Source organism: Octodon degus, unplaced genomic scaffold, assembly GCF_000260255.1.
Source record: "Octodon degus isolate 3935 unplaced genomic scaffold, OctDeg1.0 scaffold00048, whole genome shotgun sequence".
Taxonomy (NCBI): domain Eukaryota; kingdom Metazoa; phylum Chordata; class Mammalia; order Rodentia; family Octodontidae; genus Octodon; species Octodon degus.
In genome coordinates, this window is record NW_004524624.1 from 8,683,941 (window position 1) to 8,702,006 (window position 18,066).

Here is an 18,066-nt window from a genome sequence, read left to right on the forward strand (position 1 = left end):
GAAGAGCAGCTGCGCCGCCAGGTGCGCGACAGAAAATTCCGTGAGGAGGAACTGCTGCGTCAGGAAAGAGAAGAAGAGCAGCTGCGCCGCCAGGTGCGTGACAGAAAATTCCGAGAAGAGGAACCGCTGCGTCAGGAAAGGGAGGAAGAGCAGCTGCGCCGCCAGGTGCGCGACCGAAGATTCCGTGAGGAAGAGCAACGGCTAAGCCAGGAACTTGACAGACAATTCCGCGAGGAAGAGCAGTTGCACCGCCAGGAGCGCGACAGTAAATTCCGTGAGGAACAGGATCTCTGGCAGGAAAGGGAAGAAGAGCAACTGCGCGGCCAGGAGAGTGACAGGAAATTCCGTGAGGGACGAGAGTTCCGTCGGTACAGGGAGGAAGAGCAGCTGCGCCTTGAGGAGCAGCAACTGCGCCGCCGAGAACGAGAGCAACAGCTTCGCCAGGAGCGCGACCGAAGATTCCGTGAGGAACAGCTCCGCCAGGAAAGGAAAGAGGAACAGCTGCTCAGAGAGGAGCGTGGCAGAAGATTCCGTGAACAGGAGCAGATCCGTCAGGAAAGAGAAGAGCAGCTTCGCCGCCAGGAGCAAGACAGAATATTCCGTAAGGAAGAGCAGCTCGGTCAGGAAAGGGAGGAAGAGCAGCTGAGCCGCCAGGAGCGCGACCGAAGATTCCGTGAGGAACAACTCCGCCAGGAAAGGAAGGAGGAACAGCTGCGCAGAGAAGAGCATGACAGAAGATTCCGTGAGGAGGAGCAGATCCGTCAGGAAAGGGAGAAAGAACAAGTGTCTAGCCAGGAACGACAGAGTCGCTACCAGGCTGAGGAGCCTTTTGTCAGGGAGAAGAGTAGTCTGGAGCAAGAACTTAGGCAAGCGGAACAGAGAAGTCGCCTGGAGCGAGAAAAGAAGTTCCAAGAAGAGCAGGTCAGACGCCAAGAGGAGGAACAGAGGCATAGCAAAGTCCAGGAGAGGACAGAAGAAAAGAGTGATTTGCAGCTTGGCAAACGTCAGTTCGCCCACGTTCCGGTAGTGCGCTCCAGCCCCCTCTATGAGTACATCCAAGAGCAGCGATCTCAGTTCCGCCCTTAAGAGATGCTACAACACACTAACAGAAGCCAAAGCTTCAAGCAAAAGAAAATGAGAAGCACAGGGTACCAAATGATAACTCATGTGTTTCTGGTTATGGGAAAACTCTCTAATGATAAAATGCCTTTTCTTCCAAAATCTTAAGCTACAGTTATTTCATTACTTTGTACTCCTGCCTTTTATTCTTCCTTGGTAGTTCTTTACTACAAGATGTCTTTGTTCTCTGGTGAAGATTTGGTGTGCATTTTAATTACATAAATGCCATTTGTTTATGGAGGTTAGAGGAACACTTTGATGTTTTGCCTTCAAAAATAGCAAGAATAATACAAAAATTTGAGGCTCAACACAAATCAGTTCTTTTAATGGTTGATCATCTTATGGAGATTTTACATGATTTTAAAGTTTAAATTATTTTTTTCTTGGGCCTAAATTTCATTAATCTTTACCACCAAAATGCTTTTGAGAGGGTATTTGTGTGTATGTGTGTGTGATGATTATCACAGATTCTACTAGGTGAGTGAATTTTTACAATCCTTGAATAATGCAGGAGGAGTGACTTGTGCAGAAAAATTCTCTGTGAAATCAGCCCTTAACTGGAATAAATATTTGCTAAGAATAATGTTCAGCTTAAAGATTTAGAATTTGTGATTTTTTTAACATTGAACTGCACATAAACACTTAAGATCTTGTGAAGCAAAAGCAAAGTATTTCTCAACCTCAGCTCAAATTTTTAAGTGTCTACTGTAGTTTGTAGTGCTCGGTTCTAGTCCTCCAAGTTTTGATGGGTTTAAGGATATTACCATTTTATTAGTTTTACTTTAGAGGGAATCTAATCAGCATCCTATAAACATCTGTCTTGTTATAGGGCCAATAGTTTACCCCAGAAGGTATATTTGAGGAAAAGAAAGAGGGAAAGTGTGTGTATGTGTGTGACAGAGGGGCAAGTTTGTAGAGGTCCTTGATAAGACTTATCATCCCAGTTCCTTTGAAACCTGTTACTGCTTTGGAGAACTTCTTGCTGAAATAATTGGATTGTGTGAAAAATTAATAAATGTTTGGCAAATTATGATTTTTGTCTGTTTTAACTGTTTTAATCATAACTCAAGATTTAATAATCTGGAACCTGAAATAAATTCCCAGTCACTAGTATTTTATTGCCATCATTTATCTCCAAATATGAAAAAGAGAGAACTCTACTTTTCCCATCCATTTTTCCCAGTTAAAGTGGACCCCATATTGTTTCTTTTTTTTCTTTCTTTTCTTTTTTTTTTTTTTTTTTTTTTTTTTTTTTTTTTTTTTTTGGTGGAACTGGGGATTGAACTCAGGCCCTTGTGCTTGCCAGGGAAGCACTTATTCCACTAAGCCATCTCCCCGGCCCTCCACATTGTTTCTATCCCTTCATTCCAAATTTTCATTCCAAGGTTTTTTGTTATTGGTCCCACCAACTTTGCCTTCCCTCTCTTGCAGTGACTCACTTGTCATAACAAATACTGGTGCTCCCTGTGTTTAATATTTCCTTCTGTGAATGCAACAACTTTTTTGTCTCTATTGTCAAGTCAATACCCTATGGTAAAAATGGCCCAAACCTTCAGATACGCACTGTAGAGATTACAGATGACCTACTGATTTAAGCAACATAATCCATGAGGCAACTGAATCAGAAGAGGCTAATTACTAATCAGGTCAAAGTGTTAAATTATCTTATTATCTAAAAATCCCTGTGTTACCTGCTGAAGTCTAGATTTAGTATTCACCATTTGTGTAACTAGGGGTAAGTCCAGGAAGACCCTGTCAGGATATATCATCTCTAATCATGAAGATCATAGATAATAAAATGACTTAAATTTACACTCAACATTTTTGTCATTGGTATAAACAAGAAAACTAAATCTATATCTTCTGAATGTCATTCCAATACAGTAAGTTGACACTTTCTATCAGAAACATAGCCTAGTACCCACCAAAGGTAGCACCAAGGAATCCCTTGAGACTCTCTTAGAATTTAGCCTTTTTTAAATGATTTCTAACTGCAAAACTTTTTCTCCTAAAATACATACTTTTTCTTAAGGATCTTCACAGAAACCCTGTAAGAGCCTCATTGCTTTCCCAGGGATTCTATCAAAGGGCATTCATTTGGGAGCCTCCTTATAAATAACCAGCTTCAAGAGACCACTAAAATATACATTTTTCAGCTAAGTTACAGCTCAACAATAACAATTATAGTAAAAACAATTAAAGCCTTCAGATTTGTTATACTTTACAAGATGAGGAAAATATTACTTCCAAAGAAGAAAGTAGCTTCATTAATTTTAATAACATTTTTATGAAATATGTCAGACAACTCATGCCCCCTAGCTGTTCTCTTCCCACGCTGGCAAGACAATATGAAGACCAATCTTCCCACTCCACCTAAATAATGTACATGCATGGGCAGGACTTTGACGTTGTTGGAAAGTTGCCCATTTATCATAAACTGAGAGCTCTATTAGCACTGTGTTGGCTGCTGTTGAGGAGTAGGGTAGAGGATTAAATCTGCCAAGGTGTTAAATCTGGTCTCCATGTGCTATGGACTGAACTGTATCTCTCTCTCTCTCTCTCTCTCTCTCTCTCTCTCTCTCTCTCTCTCTGTCCTAATCCTCACTACTTCAGAATATAACCATATTTGGGGATATATTACTTAAACAGGTGACTAAAATGAAGTTATTAGGTTGAGTCCTAATCCAATATGACTGCTGTTCTTACATTATGAGGAAATATGAACACAGAAACAAGATGATCTGAACACATAGGGAAAATATGGCTGCCTAGAATATAATTAAGTCAAGGATAGAAGCTTGGAACAGATCCTTATGGTTCTAAGAAACATCCTGTTGACACCTTAATCTTGAACTTCAAGCCTCCAGGACAGTAAGAATGCAAATTTCCTTTCTTTAGGCCACTCAGTCTGTGATACGTTATGACAGCTTCAACTAATATATCATGTAAAATGGTACCACTTTATATATATAATTTTTCTGCAAGATACAATCCAAGATCTTCAGTTTAGAAATTAAATCCCTCCACAACCTTGTGGTGATATACTTCCCAGTCCTTGGTTCCCACAATATTTCTGCATTCAACTATGTGCTAAAATTAGGCTAGTCTGTTATCTTTAGTGTATCTCACGATTGTCCTTACTTCCAAGACACATCGGAAGTAGTATTTTCTATTCAAAATGCCTGTCTCCCTCCTATGTACCAGAGCAATTCCTGCTGAGCTTATGACACCCAAGTTCAGTTTCATCTCCTTCCAAAATCTTTCCTAACTGCCTTGACATACAATATCTCTCTTCACTAAGGTTCTAAGGCATATTAATTTACTACTCATTAACTAATTGTAATATTCTGCTTTACCTGTCTTTATACATATCTCATCTTCCCAATTTGATTTTAAATACCTTGAAAACTGAGACTATATTTTGGACATTCTTTATTTGTATATTATTTCCATGATACACAATAAATAACATAGCTCTATGAATTTCTGAGAAAATACATTAAAAAAAAAAAAGAAAAGAAAATACACAGATTCTTGTAGGAGACACTCCCAGGTCCTCATCTCGGTCCAAGAAGCCAATATTTGTAATCCCAAAGTTATGTTATTAGAATCCCATCAAGTTGAATCCAATCTACCTCTTTCAATGCAACCCACGACAAAAGTAAAAACACTAAAACATATTTATAATTATTGGGGAGCCAAAGGGCCCTAAGTCCAGCCACGAAGATGGCTTTTTGGAACCAAGAGAGCAACCCAAGGCCTCACCCAGTTTTATTCAGTAGAGGAGTGGCTTGAGGAGGATTGACTGAGAATTTTGGGAAGTAGGTGACTACTGTGAGCTGAGCTAGGTGGGTGGCCTACATTTACCTCTGCCATATGCAAAGAGGATATGCAGAGAAAGTAATCTGCATTATACTATTATGCCACAGAGATAGTATCTAGTGTTTTGGGAAGTCTGGTGCTTCAGCTTTGATGTAGTCAGTCTTTCAAGCCCCAAGAAGTCAGAGCCTGTATCTCAAGGCTGGATCCCAGCTGGCAGTACAGAGCATTAGCTCTACCATCCTGTCTCAACCCGGCTCACATTAAGGAGCAGCAGGTATAGGTTACCAGGGAAACACGCACACACGCCACCTTCAAAGACTATCACCAGCACCTCAGCAAGACCAATATACATTGCTTAAGGCCAATTGAAGGATAAACTGAAGTCCTAGCCAGCTCTATACAGAGCATTATGAGGAAATAGGGTCAGGCTCAGTCAAAATGGAGACGGTTGCTTTTCTTTCAAGGAGAGTTGCTCAGGTGGTCCTCCACAACCACCCCAAGGCCAGTCACTGTATCCAGAGGAACCCAGGGTACTGATTAATTTAGGCCTGATGTGTGTTCTTTTTTTTTTTTTTTTTTTTTTTTTCCGGAACCAGGGATTGAACTCAGACTCTTGCTCTTCCCAGGAAGTACTTATTCTACTGAGCCATCTCCCTGGCCCTGATGTATGTTCTTGACTCTTAGGCTTAGGGTTCTCTTAGAACTGAGAGCCTCCTACCTGGACTCTCACTAGAAAAACGTGTATTCAAAAATTTTGCCTGGATTTCAAAAGTTCTTAGTTATAATGAAGGCTTTTTTATGCCACTGGCTTAAGGAATTGTAAGAATTAGGTGCATAACTTAATATTTAATAGAGCCACGTAAGATGAGTGAATTAATGTAGGTTTTATGTTACCTTCCTGCATAGTACTTCATCTGAATATAGAAGCCCTATATATTTTCTTGTATCTTGAAAAATCCTTAACTGCAAGCAGCATTAAGGCATTAGTGAATACTCATGATTTCTTTTCATTCAGTTTATTCTGATTCTATCTGGGAATTGGGAGTGAGCTCTGTGCTTGGCCTCTGTCAGTGCCACTTAGTGTGTTAAGAATTCAGGGTGTAGATAAAGACAAGAGTGAATTCTTGTCCCATGTACCATTGAGAAAGGGTGAGTGGCCTAAGAAGATATTATAATTCAGTTCCAGATAGTGGCTGCTTTTCTCATACAGATTTGAATTCAAACAAAATAAGAATGTACTAAATTCCTACATTATATATGTAATTCACAAGACCCTTTGGGCCAGATATCTTAGCATGAAATAAAGAGGCTTCATTGTAACCATTAGAAGAATTTTCCTTTTGCAAACTTTCTTATCTGGCACAAATTGTTGTAAGAAGCTGAGTTGAATAGAAATATTATAGGCAATCAGACAGAGATAGGCCCTCAAGTAAACAATAGAAAGGCAAGAGGACTTTGCAACTTTTGGAGAGATGGAACTTTTGCTGTGGGCCAGACCTCAGGACAAAACATCAAACAAATGCATACCTCCCTAAAGGTAAACATCAGGAATTTATATTCTAAATAGGTCTCTCACCTTGAGGAAGCCAGGAAGAGTCACTAACCCAGACCCTACAAGAAAAGCCCCTGTTCTGTATTCATGCCTGCTTGCTACATGACTCACTTGTCCATTTGGTCCTGGATTTAATCACTTTTACCTGAGCAATGGTGCTTGTAATCTTATTGGTTGACCATAGTTTTGTCCCACCTTATGCCCACATAGTGAGTGTCCATGTCCTCCACCTTACACCCACCTCACTACATGGTTTTGCTCTATAAAAATCCCTGGAAAAGACAGATTCAGGGGAAGGTTCCTCTTCTGTCCTTCTCTTGAACAGAAGCTTTCTTCCCCCCCCCCCACAAATATATCACGCTATTATTCTCCATTGTTCCTAAAATTCATTCTTTGGTTTTAAAGAACATGAACTCGGCCTAGGTATCTTTCAGGTTGGGAGTTTCATTCCCCTATATGAATATGAGTCAATTTTACTCCTCCTTGTAGCATTAATTTGACCCCAATATGTTATTAAATAGTGAGATTGGACTTACACTAAGACTACATGAGCATCTCTTTTCCCTTTACAGCATCTTATAAAATATATTCATATTAGGCTTATATGTGGCCTATGGCCAAGCCAATCTCCAGATGTCATCTCTGACCACATATGGAAAAGAGTGGGTAGAAGTGGGAAAGGAAGACAAGTTTCACACCATCTTGCTACAAGTGTGATGCTCAGAGAAGCATAGAGCTCATAAGAACAGCAAAATATAACTGTCTAGCAGACTCATTTCCCCAGGGAAATTATATTTCAATTAAAATCTGAAGATAGGCATAAAGTTACCTTAGTGAGAAGAATAAGAAAGAGCTTTCCAGGGGCTGGTGAGATGGCTCAGTGGTGTAAAGCACCTACTTAGAACAAGCTTAGCAAAAACAAAGGGACCGCGGTTCAATCCCCCAGCACCACATGCCAGCCAGCCCCCGCCCCCTGGTGGGCTGAGCTGGCCACACACACACTAAATAAATAAATAAATAAATAAATAAATAAATAAATAAAATGATATTAAGAAAGAAAGAAAGAAAGAAAGAAAGAAAGAAAGAAAGAAAGAAAGAAAGAGCTTTCCAACCAGCCAGATAGTTCAGCAGACTAAAGCTCCTGCTTAGGCAGAGCGCAGCAGCCTGGGTTTGATTGCTGGCCCTGACCCCAGTCAGACAGGGGCCCAGCAACTGAGACTGGGAGTGGTGGGGCAAGCCTATAATCTCAGTGCTTGGGAGCCTGAAAACAGGAGGATCACTAGTCCGATCTATGTAGTGAGGCCCTGTATATCCTATAGACCCTGTACCAAATACATTTTTAAAAAATAAAATAAAATAAGAAAGAGCTTTCTAGGTAAAGTGAAATTTATAAAGATGGGAGAGAAGAAAAATCACTGAGGTTCCAAAAAAATTTTTTTTGAAATTAGATTTGGCTAGATCCTAGACTCCTGAGAGATAAGTGACAAGAAATGAGGTAACAGAGATCTGTGAAGTGAGTGATTTGTAAGCCATATTATCTTGGGGCAGTAAGATATCATCGTCACCTTAAGCCTTATCACTTAATCACTCTAACTATGGTGTGGAGAATGGGTTGGAGAGGATTGACATGGAAAACAAAAACCTGGGCTCCATCAGAGGAACCCAGGTGTCTGGCCCATCCCCTTGCACTGCAGGACCAGCAGCAGTGAGCTAAGCACCCTGGACTCCTACAAAATTCAGCTGCCTGGCCCATCCTGCTGCACTGTGGTACCAGGTCAATGGGTTAATGCCACCCACACAGTAGGACCCAGACTAGAACACACATGATGGACAAATGAGACTAATAAAATGGAAAAGTCCAAAATACAAGCTGACAAGGGGTAAATTAGGCAAACCAACAAAGACATACAGAATATGGTGGGAGACATACTGAAACAGGTAGGAGAGGACATGCCCTTTCTTTTTTAAAATATAATTTCATTTTACTTTATTTTATTTTACTTTTGTTCTTCCCTTTCCTTGTTTCTTTTTTTTTTCTCAATTTTTTCTTTTTTCTTTTTCTTTTCTAATCCTATTTCCTAAATCCAGAGACTAAGTTTAGATAATTGATCAAATACTAAATACTCCTTCATTTGTTCTTTTTCCCTTCTCTAGTTTCCAAAACCTTGGTTTACCACAGAGTGAGAAAAAATTTTAGCCAAATGTTCCTCAAACAAAGGACTTATATCTAGAACACATAAAGAAATAATAATAAAAAAAAATCAGCTACATGCATCCCCAGTTCAAAAACTCAATCCAATAATGGGCATCTGAGATGAATATAAACTTTTTAGATGAAGAAATACAAATGGCAAATAAATAGTTGAAAAATGTTTGATATCACTGGTCATTCAAGAAATACAAATTAAAAGAACATTGACATTCTACCATACCCCCAGAAAGAATGGTTACTATTAAGAAATCAACCAATAACAAATGCTAGTGAGGTTGTTGGGGAAAAGAAACACTTCTCCAGGGGGGACGGGGAGATGGCTCAGTAGAATAAGCACTTGACTGGCAAATGCAAGGATCTGAGTTCAATCCCTGGTTCCGCAAAAAAAAAAAAAAAAGGAAAAGAAAGAAAGAAAAGAAAGAAACACTTCTCCATAGTCTATGGGAATATAGAGTAGTACAACCACTGTGGAAATCAGGGGGGAGAATCCTCAAAAAAATAGCATCAGTGACCCCATTCAAACCAGCTATTCCCCTTCAGGGTGTGTTAAAAACACCATATCATGATCATATACATCTATGTTTATAGCAGCACAAGTTTTAATAGCTAAATCTTGAAAACAACCCAAATGCCTATCAACTCTAAGAATAGATTTAAAAGATGTGATAATTTTATATGATGATATACTACTCAGCTTTAAAGAAGAATAAACTTGAGCTTTTATAGGTAAATGAATGCAACTAGAGACCATACTCAAAAGTGAAATAAATCAGACTCAGATGTTCAAATATTGTATTGTCTCCCTAGTGTAAGACACTGAAAGAATAAATAAGGCCCAATACATATTGTGAAAGGGAAAGAAACTGCTCGAAAGGAAAGAAAAATAGAATGAGGAAAAGGAGAAAATGGGCCAGCAGGATAGCTCAGTAGTCTAAAGCACCTGCTTAGGCAAGCTTAGGCAAGTGCATAGACTGAGGTTCAGTTCCTTGTACCACATGCCATGCCAGTCCCACCACCCCAAGATACACTGATCCAGCCACACAAAAAAAGCGCTACATATAGCTGCCCTACATATACACATAAGACAGCTAAGATGCTTATACTACTAATTGCTAATTAGTTCATTGAAAGGAATGCGGTTTTTTCTGTATTTTAGGGCACGGTCTACAGGGTGTTCAGGGTCTCACTGCTAGATCAGACTCATAGTGATTCTCCTGTTTACAGCATCCCAAGTGCTGGGATTACAGATGCCCAATCTCAATCACTGTCTTAGCATGCCTTGGGAGCAGGGCCAGCACCAAACACTAAAGATTGAACCCCAGCCACTGCCCTCTGCCTAAGCAGGCATTTTATTCTGCTGAGCTATCTGGCTGGCCCTCATAAAAAACATTTTTTGAGTACTGTGTTTCAGACATTGTGTTGGCTTGATGATGTAACAGGAATAAAAGCAACCTTTTCAAAGTTAATTCAGCAGGAAGTACTATAAACCAAACATTTCTGCTGAATGTTTTTACATGTATTAATTCACATTCACAAGAGACCTAGATCCATGACCCTTTCTGGTGGCTGAAACTGACAGAGGAACTGAGAGGCTCTATATATGGTTCTAAAGTGTTACAGCTTGTCTCTGGATGTCCCCCAAAGCCTTCTGTGGTCATAGGGATGTGAGCTTTTCAGGGGAAGTGGCTAAATCTACAGTTTGTGATTAGCTGATGGTCAAGTGCTTGGATTGAAGATGTGAGTGCTTTACCCATCTTAGGTAGAGCATATAATACAAGGGAGGAAAAAAGGCTTGCTCCTCCTCTATTGTTGCTTTTGGTATCTTCCACCATTATGTACGATCCTCTCTGCTTTGTGCCACCTGCCTTGGAGTCAGCCAATTAGGGACTGAAACCTCTACAAATTGTGAACTAAATAAACCTTTCCTTCCATAACTTTGGATGTCAGGTATTTTGTTTCATCAGTAATTTCTGAAGAGATTTAGCTCACCTCAATAGATAACAAAAGGTTAATTTTAGTCACACAGGTCTCGCTTTTTTTTTTTTTTTTTTTTTTGGTGGTGTTGTGGACTGAACTCAGGACCTTGCGCTTGCCAGTTTCAATAATTCACACATTGCATACATTCTTCCTAGTGGTTAATTGCTGTACAAGATGCGGATGTGATATCCTATTTACAAACACCATTAGAACAAATCCCTCTATTCATTTTTTTTTTTTACCAAGATACCTAATTTATTATTTATGGGAAAAAAATTTAAAAAAATAAAGGGACACCTACCTAAAAACAATTATTTTATTTCTCAAGTAATGTGGGCTCAGGTCTTGTAAACCTACTGGAGATTCTTATCCTGAATAACATAGAGGAGCCACAACTTTGTTTTTTTTTTCCTCATTAAACTTCGTTTTAATGGATCTCAAAATTCTGTGACAGATTTTTGGTCAAGTTGTTTCCATTAAAAAGTATTGATTTTGGGGCTGGAGAGATGGCTCAGTGGTCTAAAGCACCTACTTGGAACAAGCTTGGCAAAGCACAGGGACCGCTGTTCAATCCGCCAGCACCACATGCCAGCCAGCCCCGCCCCCAGGTGGGCTGAGCTGGCCACACACACACACACACACAATGAATAAATAAATAATTTTTTAAAAAAAGTATTGATTTTAAAAATTAATGACTTAAAAACTACCACACACACACAAAAAAAATGGTCCACAAAATATTCTTTTCCCTCTGAAGGTTTTATGATGCATTGTTATCATTAACAAGTCTTTCACTATTAAAATTAAATGGTCAATTGGGAGAAACAGTTCTGAGATCAGTCAGTCTTCCGCCACTAATTAAGACTGGGGTGGCAGTTGTTAGAGACAATATTCATTTAGCCTTCTGAGCTTTCTGGGCAGACTTGGTAACTTTGCCAGCTTCAGCAGCCTTCTTGTCCACAGATTTGATGACACCCACAGCAACTGTCTGTCTTATATTGCAAGAAGCAAAATGACCCAGAGGTTGGCAGTCAGAGAAGCTCTCAACACACATGGGTTTGCCTGGAACCATGTCAACAATGGCAGCATCACCAGATTTCAAAAACTTGAGCCCATCTTCCAGCTTCTTACCAGACTGGCAATCAATCTTTTCCTTCAGCTTGGCAAACCTGTAAGCAATGTGAGCTGTGTGACAATCCAGGACAGAGGCATAGCCAGAACTGATCTGGCCCAGACGGTTCAGGATAATCACCTGAACAGTGAAACCAGTGAAGCAGTAAAGCAGTGCTTCCATTGATGGGTCATTTTTGCTGTCACCGGCAACATTTCCATACCGGACATCTTTGACAGACACATTCTTGATGTTGAAGCCCACATTGTCCCCAGGAAGAGCTTCACTCAAAGCTTCATGGTGCATTTCAACAGACTTGACTTCAGTTGTGACATAGACTGGAGCAAAGGTGACCACCATGCAGGGTTTGAGAACACCAGTCTCCACTCAGCCCACAGGGACAGTGTCAATAACACTGATTTTATAGACATCCTGGAAAGGCAGCCACAAAGGTTTTTCAGTTGGGCGAGTGGGTGGAAGGATACAATCCAAAGCTCCAAAAAGTGTGGTTCCACTGGCATTGCCATCTTTACAAGTGACCTTCCATCCTTTGAACCAAGACATATTAGTACTTGGCTCCAGCATGTTGTCACCATTCCAACCAGAAGTTGGCACAAAACTACGATGTCAGGGTTGTAGCCAGTTTTCTTAATGTAGGTGCTAACTTCCTTAACAATTTCCTCATATCTCTTCTGGCTGCAGGGTGGCTCCGTGGAATACATTTTGTTAACACTAACAATTAGTTGTTTCACAGCCAGTGTGTAAGCCAGAAAGGCATGCTCACGGGTCTGCCCATTCTTGGAGATACCAGCTTCAAATTCACCAACACCAGCAGCAACAATCAGGACAGCACAGTCAGCTTGGGATGTGCCTGTAATCATGTTTTTGATGAAGTCTCTATGCCCAGGGGCATCAGTGATGGTCACATAATATTTGCTGGTCTCAAATTTCCACAGGGAGATGTCAACAGTGATACCACGCTCATGCTCAACTTTCAGCTTGTCCAAGACCCAGGCATACTTGAAGGAACCCTTCCCCATCTCAGCAGCCTTCTTCTCAAATTTTTCAATGGTTCATTTGTCGATGCCACCGCATTTGTAAATCAGATGGCTGGTGGTGGTAGATTTGCTGGAGTCCACATGTCCAATGATGATGATATTAATGTGAGTCTTTTCCTTTCCCATTGGAATGGTTTTGATTTAGTGGTGGTTTTCACTACACCTGTGCTCTTGTGGCAAACCCATTGCAAAAAAGCGAGGAGCAAGAACTTTAAATTTTGTTTTTTTATCTTTTATTTATTTATTTAGCTCAGACTCATAGTGATCCTCCTGTCTCAGCCTCCCCAGCACTGGGATTACAGGCATGCACCACGATGCCCATTTTCCACATGGCTCATCCAGGGTTCTTGGGCCAGCACAGCTTGCAGTATTAGGGATTGAACCCAGATCCTTGTGCTTGCCAGGCAGGTGCTTAGACCACCAAGCTATCTCCCCAGCCTAATAACTTTAAAAGAAATAGCAATCAACACTAGGGACTCTCATCCCTTGTTATGGCATGTATTTAGATGTCCTTCTAAAGCCTCACCACTCCTGGGTAGAGATTTTTCAGAACTTGTTGGATCTAGGGTATGTGATGATAGGTTTAAAGGTGTGTATTACCAAATTGGTCCACTGATTGAAATCAGCATAATTCTGATGTGGCTGAATGGATTTATTGAAGACAGGAGCCCCACCCTAGGAGTGGCTGGCATCACCCAAAAGGGTTCTCCCTGGATGGCAGACAAGGGAAAGGCAGCCTTGTTTGCTGCTGCTATGTTACTTGTTAACTTACACCTTCCCTGGCATGAACTGCTGGTCCTGTGATGCCCCCTTGCCATGCGACAACCCAGCACAGTCTGCCCTTTATTTACACACAGTAAAGAGGATGGAATTATGTATAGAGTCAAAAGTACACGATCTCCGTGTTTTGCTGAGAACATTCAAAGTGAAACATTCTCAGGGCTCTGTGTGCTGTAGTTAACAGGAACACCAAGGCCAGGTGCCTGCTGGGCTGGCCTTGCTCTGCCACCAAGGAGTTCACTGATCTCTAACTCAGCTGCAGCTCCGCTGCTCCCCACATCTGGCAGACAAGTTTGCTTCAACTCATGCCCTCAACACAGGCCGAGTTGTGCCTTCCTCCAGTTGGGTCCATACTGAGCAACCCAGTGAAACTTCTCAGATATGAACGAATCTCCTCCACCTCTCTTCATAATTCTAGTGTTATTTTCTTTCTATACATTGATACTTTATTTCAGAGAACCTAAGGAGAAGCATTAAGAATATACACTGACTTTGAACAAACTTCTGATTTTTATGATAATTTTTTAAATCATGAAAATATAAGCTGGAGCCATCTCTTTGCTTGTTTGTTTTGTTTTGTTTTTTTAGTTTAGCACCATTTATTTGTGATCTCAGCTGTGGTCATAGCTGCTGCGAGTCAGCCTGTACTCAAAGCATAACATGCTCTTCCATTCCACCAGCACAGAAGGGTCTTCCCGGTGGCACACCAACAGAACAAGGGACTCTGATGATGCCAGCCTCAATGATGGGGCCTTCCAGAGAGGGAGAGGGTCATGGCACATTCAACCATGGCTTCCAGAGGTTTGGAAAAAGGAGCTTTGGGGGCCCAGCCTGCCTGGCATTTTGATGCTGTCTGTGAGTTTTGTATTCCATAATGTGTTGGGAAGTAGGTTAAGCACATGCCCAAGTGTGGTCTGGATTCCGGCTGTGGTTGCTTGGTCACTGGCAGTCTTACTTCATATGGAAATAATATCCTCCTAGAAGTGAACAGAGACCACAGCCCCCACAGATCTCCTCTCCAACCATGAACTGTTCCCCCAGCAAGGCCAGGATGAGATTCTCCCAGCACCAGGAGGCCAAGCTGTCCTGCAGCCAAATGGCCCACTTGCCACCATTTTTATTTGCATCATCTTCCCACATGGGTTTAATTCCTTCTTTGAAGAGATGGAAGTCACTGTGTCCTGTCAGGTCCCCAGGAGGTACCATGTGGCTATAAAGCCTCCAGAACTGCCCCACAGAGGCAAAGGTGCTGATCTGCTTGATATTCAGTTTGTAGCTCTGTGAGCTAGTAGGACAGCCTGGGGTTCTCTTGGAGTACCAGAAGTGTAGTTGTAGTGCAAGGGATGTTCTACCAGTCCAGGGACCACAGCCTTCCTCTTGCTGCTGGTCTGACTCTTGTCTTGTTCTGCTTTTTCCTTCTCATCATCTTCCTGTGTGCTGTTTTCTTCATTCTGATCGTGGTCTCCACTGTCATCATCTTTCAAGGCATCGAATTTGTTGACCGCAATGTCACTACTGTCTCACGGAGTAACTTCCACTCTGCTTGGAGGTATCTCTTTTGTTGCTAAATTTTCCAGTATTTTCATCATTAAAAATTGGTTTATGGCCATTCTTTTACAAAGTAGCTTCTGTATGGGCTTTATCAGAAGCCTCAATACAAGACTTCAGTTATGATCTTTGAGAATAATCTCTTAAAGATAATTCTATCATAATCAACACCTTTTTGTTGTGCTCTTTCTCTTTTTCTTCTCTCTCTTCCCCCCCCCCCATTTCTGCATTATACCCATATAATATTAGGGAGGTGGTAACACCATTGCAAGATTATTCCAAAGTTCTGTTAGAAGGAAAATAAAGAAGAATCAGGGCTTTCTCCTTGGTATTGCTAGAGTTGTTTGTGGCTTATTCTTTTTTGTGTGTCGCTTATTCTTCCACAGTTTAAACACAGTCTAAATAAGACACAAGATAGACAACAATCTTCTTCCATCTTTTCTGTGAGTCACTACCCACCCACCACATGAGTATTAATTAAATGATCTTAAGTAAACACTGAAAAAGTATTGAATGCCTGTAAATGGGCTCTAGAGTCAGCTCTTACTTTGTTAGAGATAGAACAAGACCTACATCTGACTTTCTAAATAGGGACTATAACATAAAACTAGAGGTGTTTACAGTTGGGAGAGGCCTGTGCTTTTCACTAGATGCCTTTATCTCTTCCCAAGGCACAACTCCTCCTGCAACCCAGCTAATGAATAGTGATTCAGCCTCCACGTGGACAGTTCTTATGACAGAGATGTCATTGCTTCATGAACAGCATATATTGTCAGACAATACTACTTGTCAAAAAGTTCTTTATGAGATTCTTCTTTCTAGAAAATTTTAACCATTAAAGTTTAACTGTATTCTTTGGCACTATGTAGAATAAGGAACTCAAGTTAATGGAAAGAGATGGGCTAAAGCCTTATGTTCCTTACACATTTCAGTTCTGAATCCTGGCTCTACAATTTACTAGGTAAACATCTATAGGTGAATTGCTCAACAACTAAGAGGTTTAACTTTCTTATCTGTTAACAGAGAATAATAAGTACCTACAAGCGCCCAAGGTGGTCCGTGTAAAGCACCTGATATGTCATGAGTGCTCGATGGACATTAGTTCCATTTTCTTCCACACCCACAGAAACCATTCACATCTTTCAGTGCAGTTATTTATGTCTCCCCTAAGTCTTTCTTTCCAGTTGAGCCTGAACATATGCAGTTTTCTTCTTAAAACTGGCCTGTGAGCTCCAGGACAGAGATACATAATTTATTCAACTCTCAATACCACAGGAGCTGGTATAGTTATTGAGAAATAGTTGGTACTCAGGGGATGCTAACTAATCAGAATTAAGATGATGTCCTTTAAAAAAAAAAAAAAAAAAAAAAAAAAGATGATGGCCTTTATATGCCAACCCCAAACCCAACCCCAATCCCAATCCTAATTCTCTGTCTGTCTGTCTCTCTCTCTCTCTCTCTCTCTCTCTCTCTCTCTCTCTCTCTCTGGAGGACCACCTGAGCAGTTCTCCTTGAAAGAAGAGCGACTGTCTCCATTTTGACTGAGCCTGACCCTATTTCCTCATACTGTTATGTACAGAGCTGGCTAGGACTGCTGTTTATCCTTCAATTGGCCTTAAGCAATGTGTATTGGTCTAGCTGAGGTGCTCGTGATAGTTTTTGAAGGTGGTGTGCGTGTTTCCCTGTAACCTATACCTGCTGCTCTTTAATGTGAGCCAGGTTGAGACAGGACGCTAGAGCTAATGCTCCACGGCACCAGCTGGGATCAAGCCTTGAGACAGAGGCCATAACTTCCTGGGGCTTGAAAGGCTACACCAAAGCTGAAGCACCAGACTTACCAAAACATTAGATACTATATACTGCAGATTACTCTCTCTGCATATCCTCTCTGCATATTGCAGAGGTAAATTTAGGCCACCCACCTAGCTCAGCTCATAGTAGTCTTTTTCTCACTATTCTCAGTCAATCCTCAAGCCACTCCCCCACTGAATAAAACTGGGTGAGGCCCTGGGTCACTCTTTTGGTTCCAGAAAAACCATCTTCATGGCTGGACTTAGAGCCCCTTGACTCTCCAATGATTGAAGATATAATTTAGTGTCTTTATTTTTGCTGTGGGTTGCATTGTAAGCGGTAGATTAAAATCAATTTGATGGGATTCCAATAACGTAACTTTAGGATTACAAATATTGGCTTCTTGGACAGGGAGAAGGACCTGAAATTGTTCTCTTTCTCTCTCTCTCTCTCTCTCTCTCTCTCTCTCTCTCTCTCTCATTTTTTTTGTTTGTTTTGTTTTTTGGGTTTTTCTCAGGGGAAGTTGTATTTTTTTGCTTGTGTACCAAGAGCCAAACTCAGGATCTTGGGCTTGCCAGGCAGGAGCTGTGCCACCAAGCTATACCCCCGGCCCCCAATGTGACTCTCCATAGAAATTTTCTTCTTCCTTTTTAAGAAGATGCTGAGAAACTGTACATAGATGTAAATTATCGGAGTGGACCCCTCCAACAGTCTCCCTTCAGTTACGTTGTGCTTGTCTCAGTTATCTGGAAACTCAGAACAAGGTGGTTGTTCCACAACAATATACCTTGTAGCTTCAGCTTTCTTTTTTTATAATTTTCTTTTATTTTGAAAAGTAAAAACAAGAGCAAGAAAAGCAAAAACAAAAACAAAGACAAAAGCAGGGTAACATATCACAATATATACATTACAGATTTTCAAAACAAGAATAGCTGATTAACAATGATTGATATATTATCTATTTTTATCATCAAATCTGTTGCTCAGATTATCAGATATAGTTATGCAAGATGGGGCATATGATTGAATATTGCCACATGCTTTCAAGAAAACTTAAATTTTTGTTCTTGTCTCATTTTCTTTCACTATCTTTTTA

General features: G+C 40.8%; 1 protein-coding gene and 2 pseudogenes across 1 annotated transcript in view; 1 reads left to right on the forward strand and 2 right to left on the reverse strand.

The window, feature by feature from the left end:
- The window catches only part of Tchh (trichohyalin), a 4,954-nt gene extending 3,728 nt beyond the window's left edge, over window positions 1–1,226 (forward strand). Inside the window, exon 3 of the mRNA XM_023716387.1 lies at window positions 1–1,226. This exon is cut by the window's left edge and continues 15 nt beyond it. Coding sequence (XP_023572155.1) covers window positions 1–1,086 — 1,086 coding nt within the window. The 3' untranslated portion in view covers window positions 1,087–1,226.
- A 10,348-nt stretch (window positions 1,227–11,574) lies between these two features.
- Window positions 11,575–12,977, reverse strand: LOC105742367 (annotated as a pseudogene).
- A 1,425-nt stretch (window positions 12,978–14,402) lies between these two features.
- LOC101566819 lies at window positions 14,403–16,312 on the reverse strand (annotated as a pseudogene).
- Window positions 16,313–18,066: the final 1,754 nt, after the last annotated feature.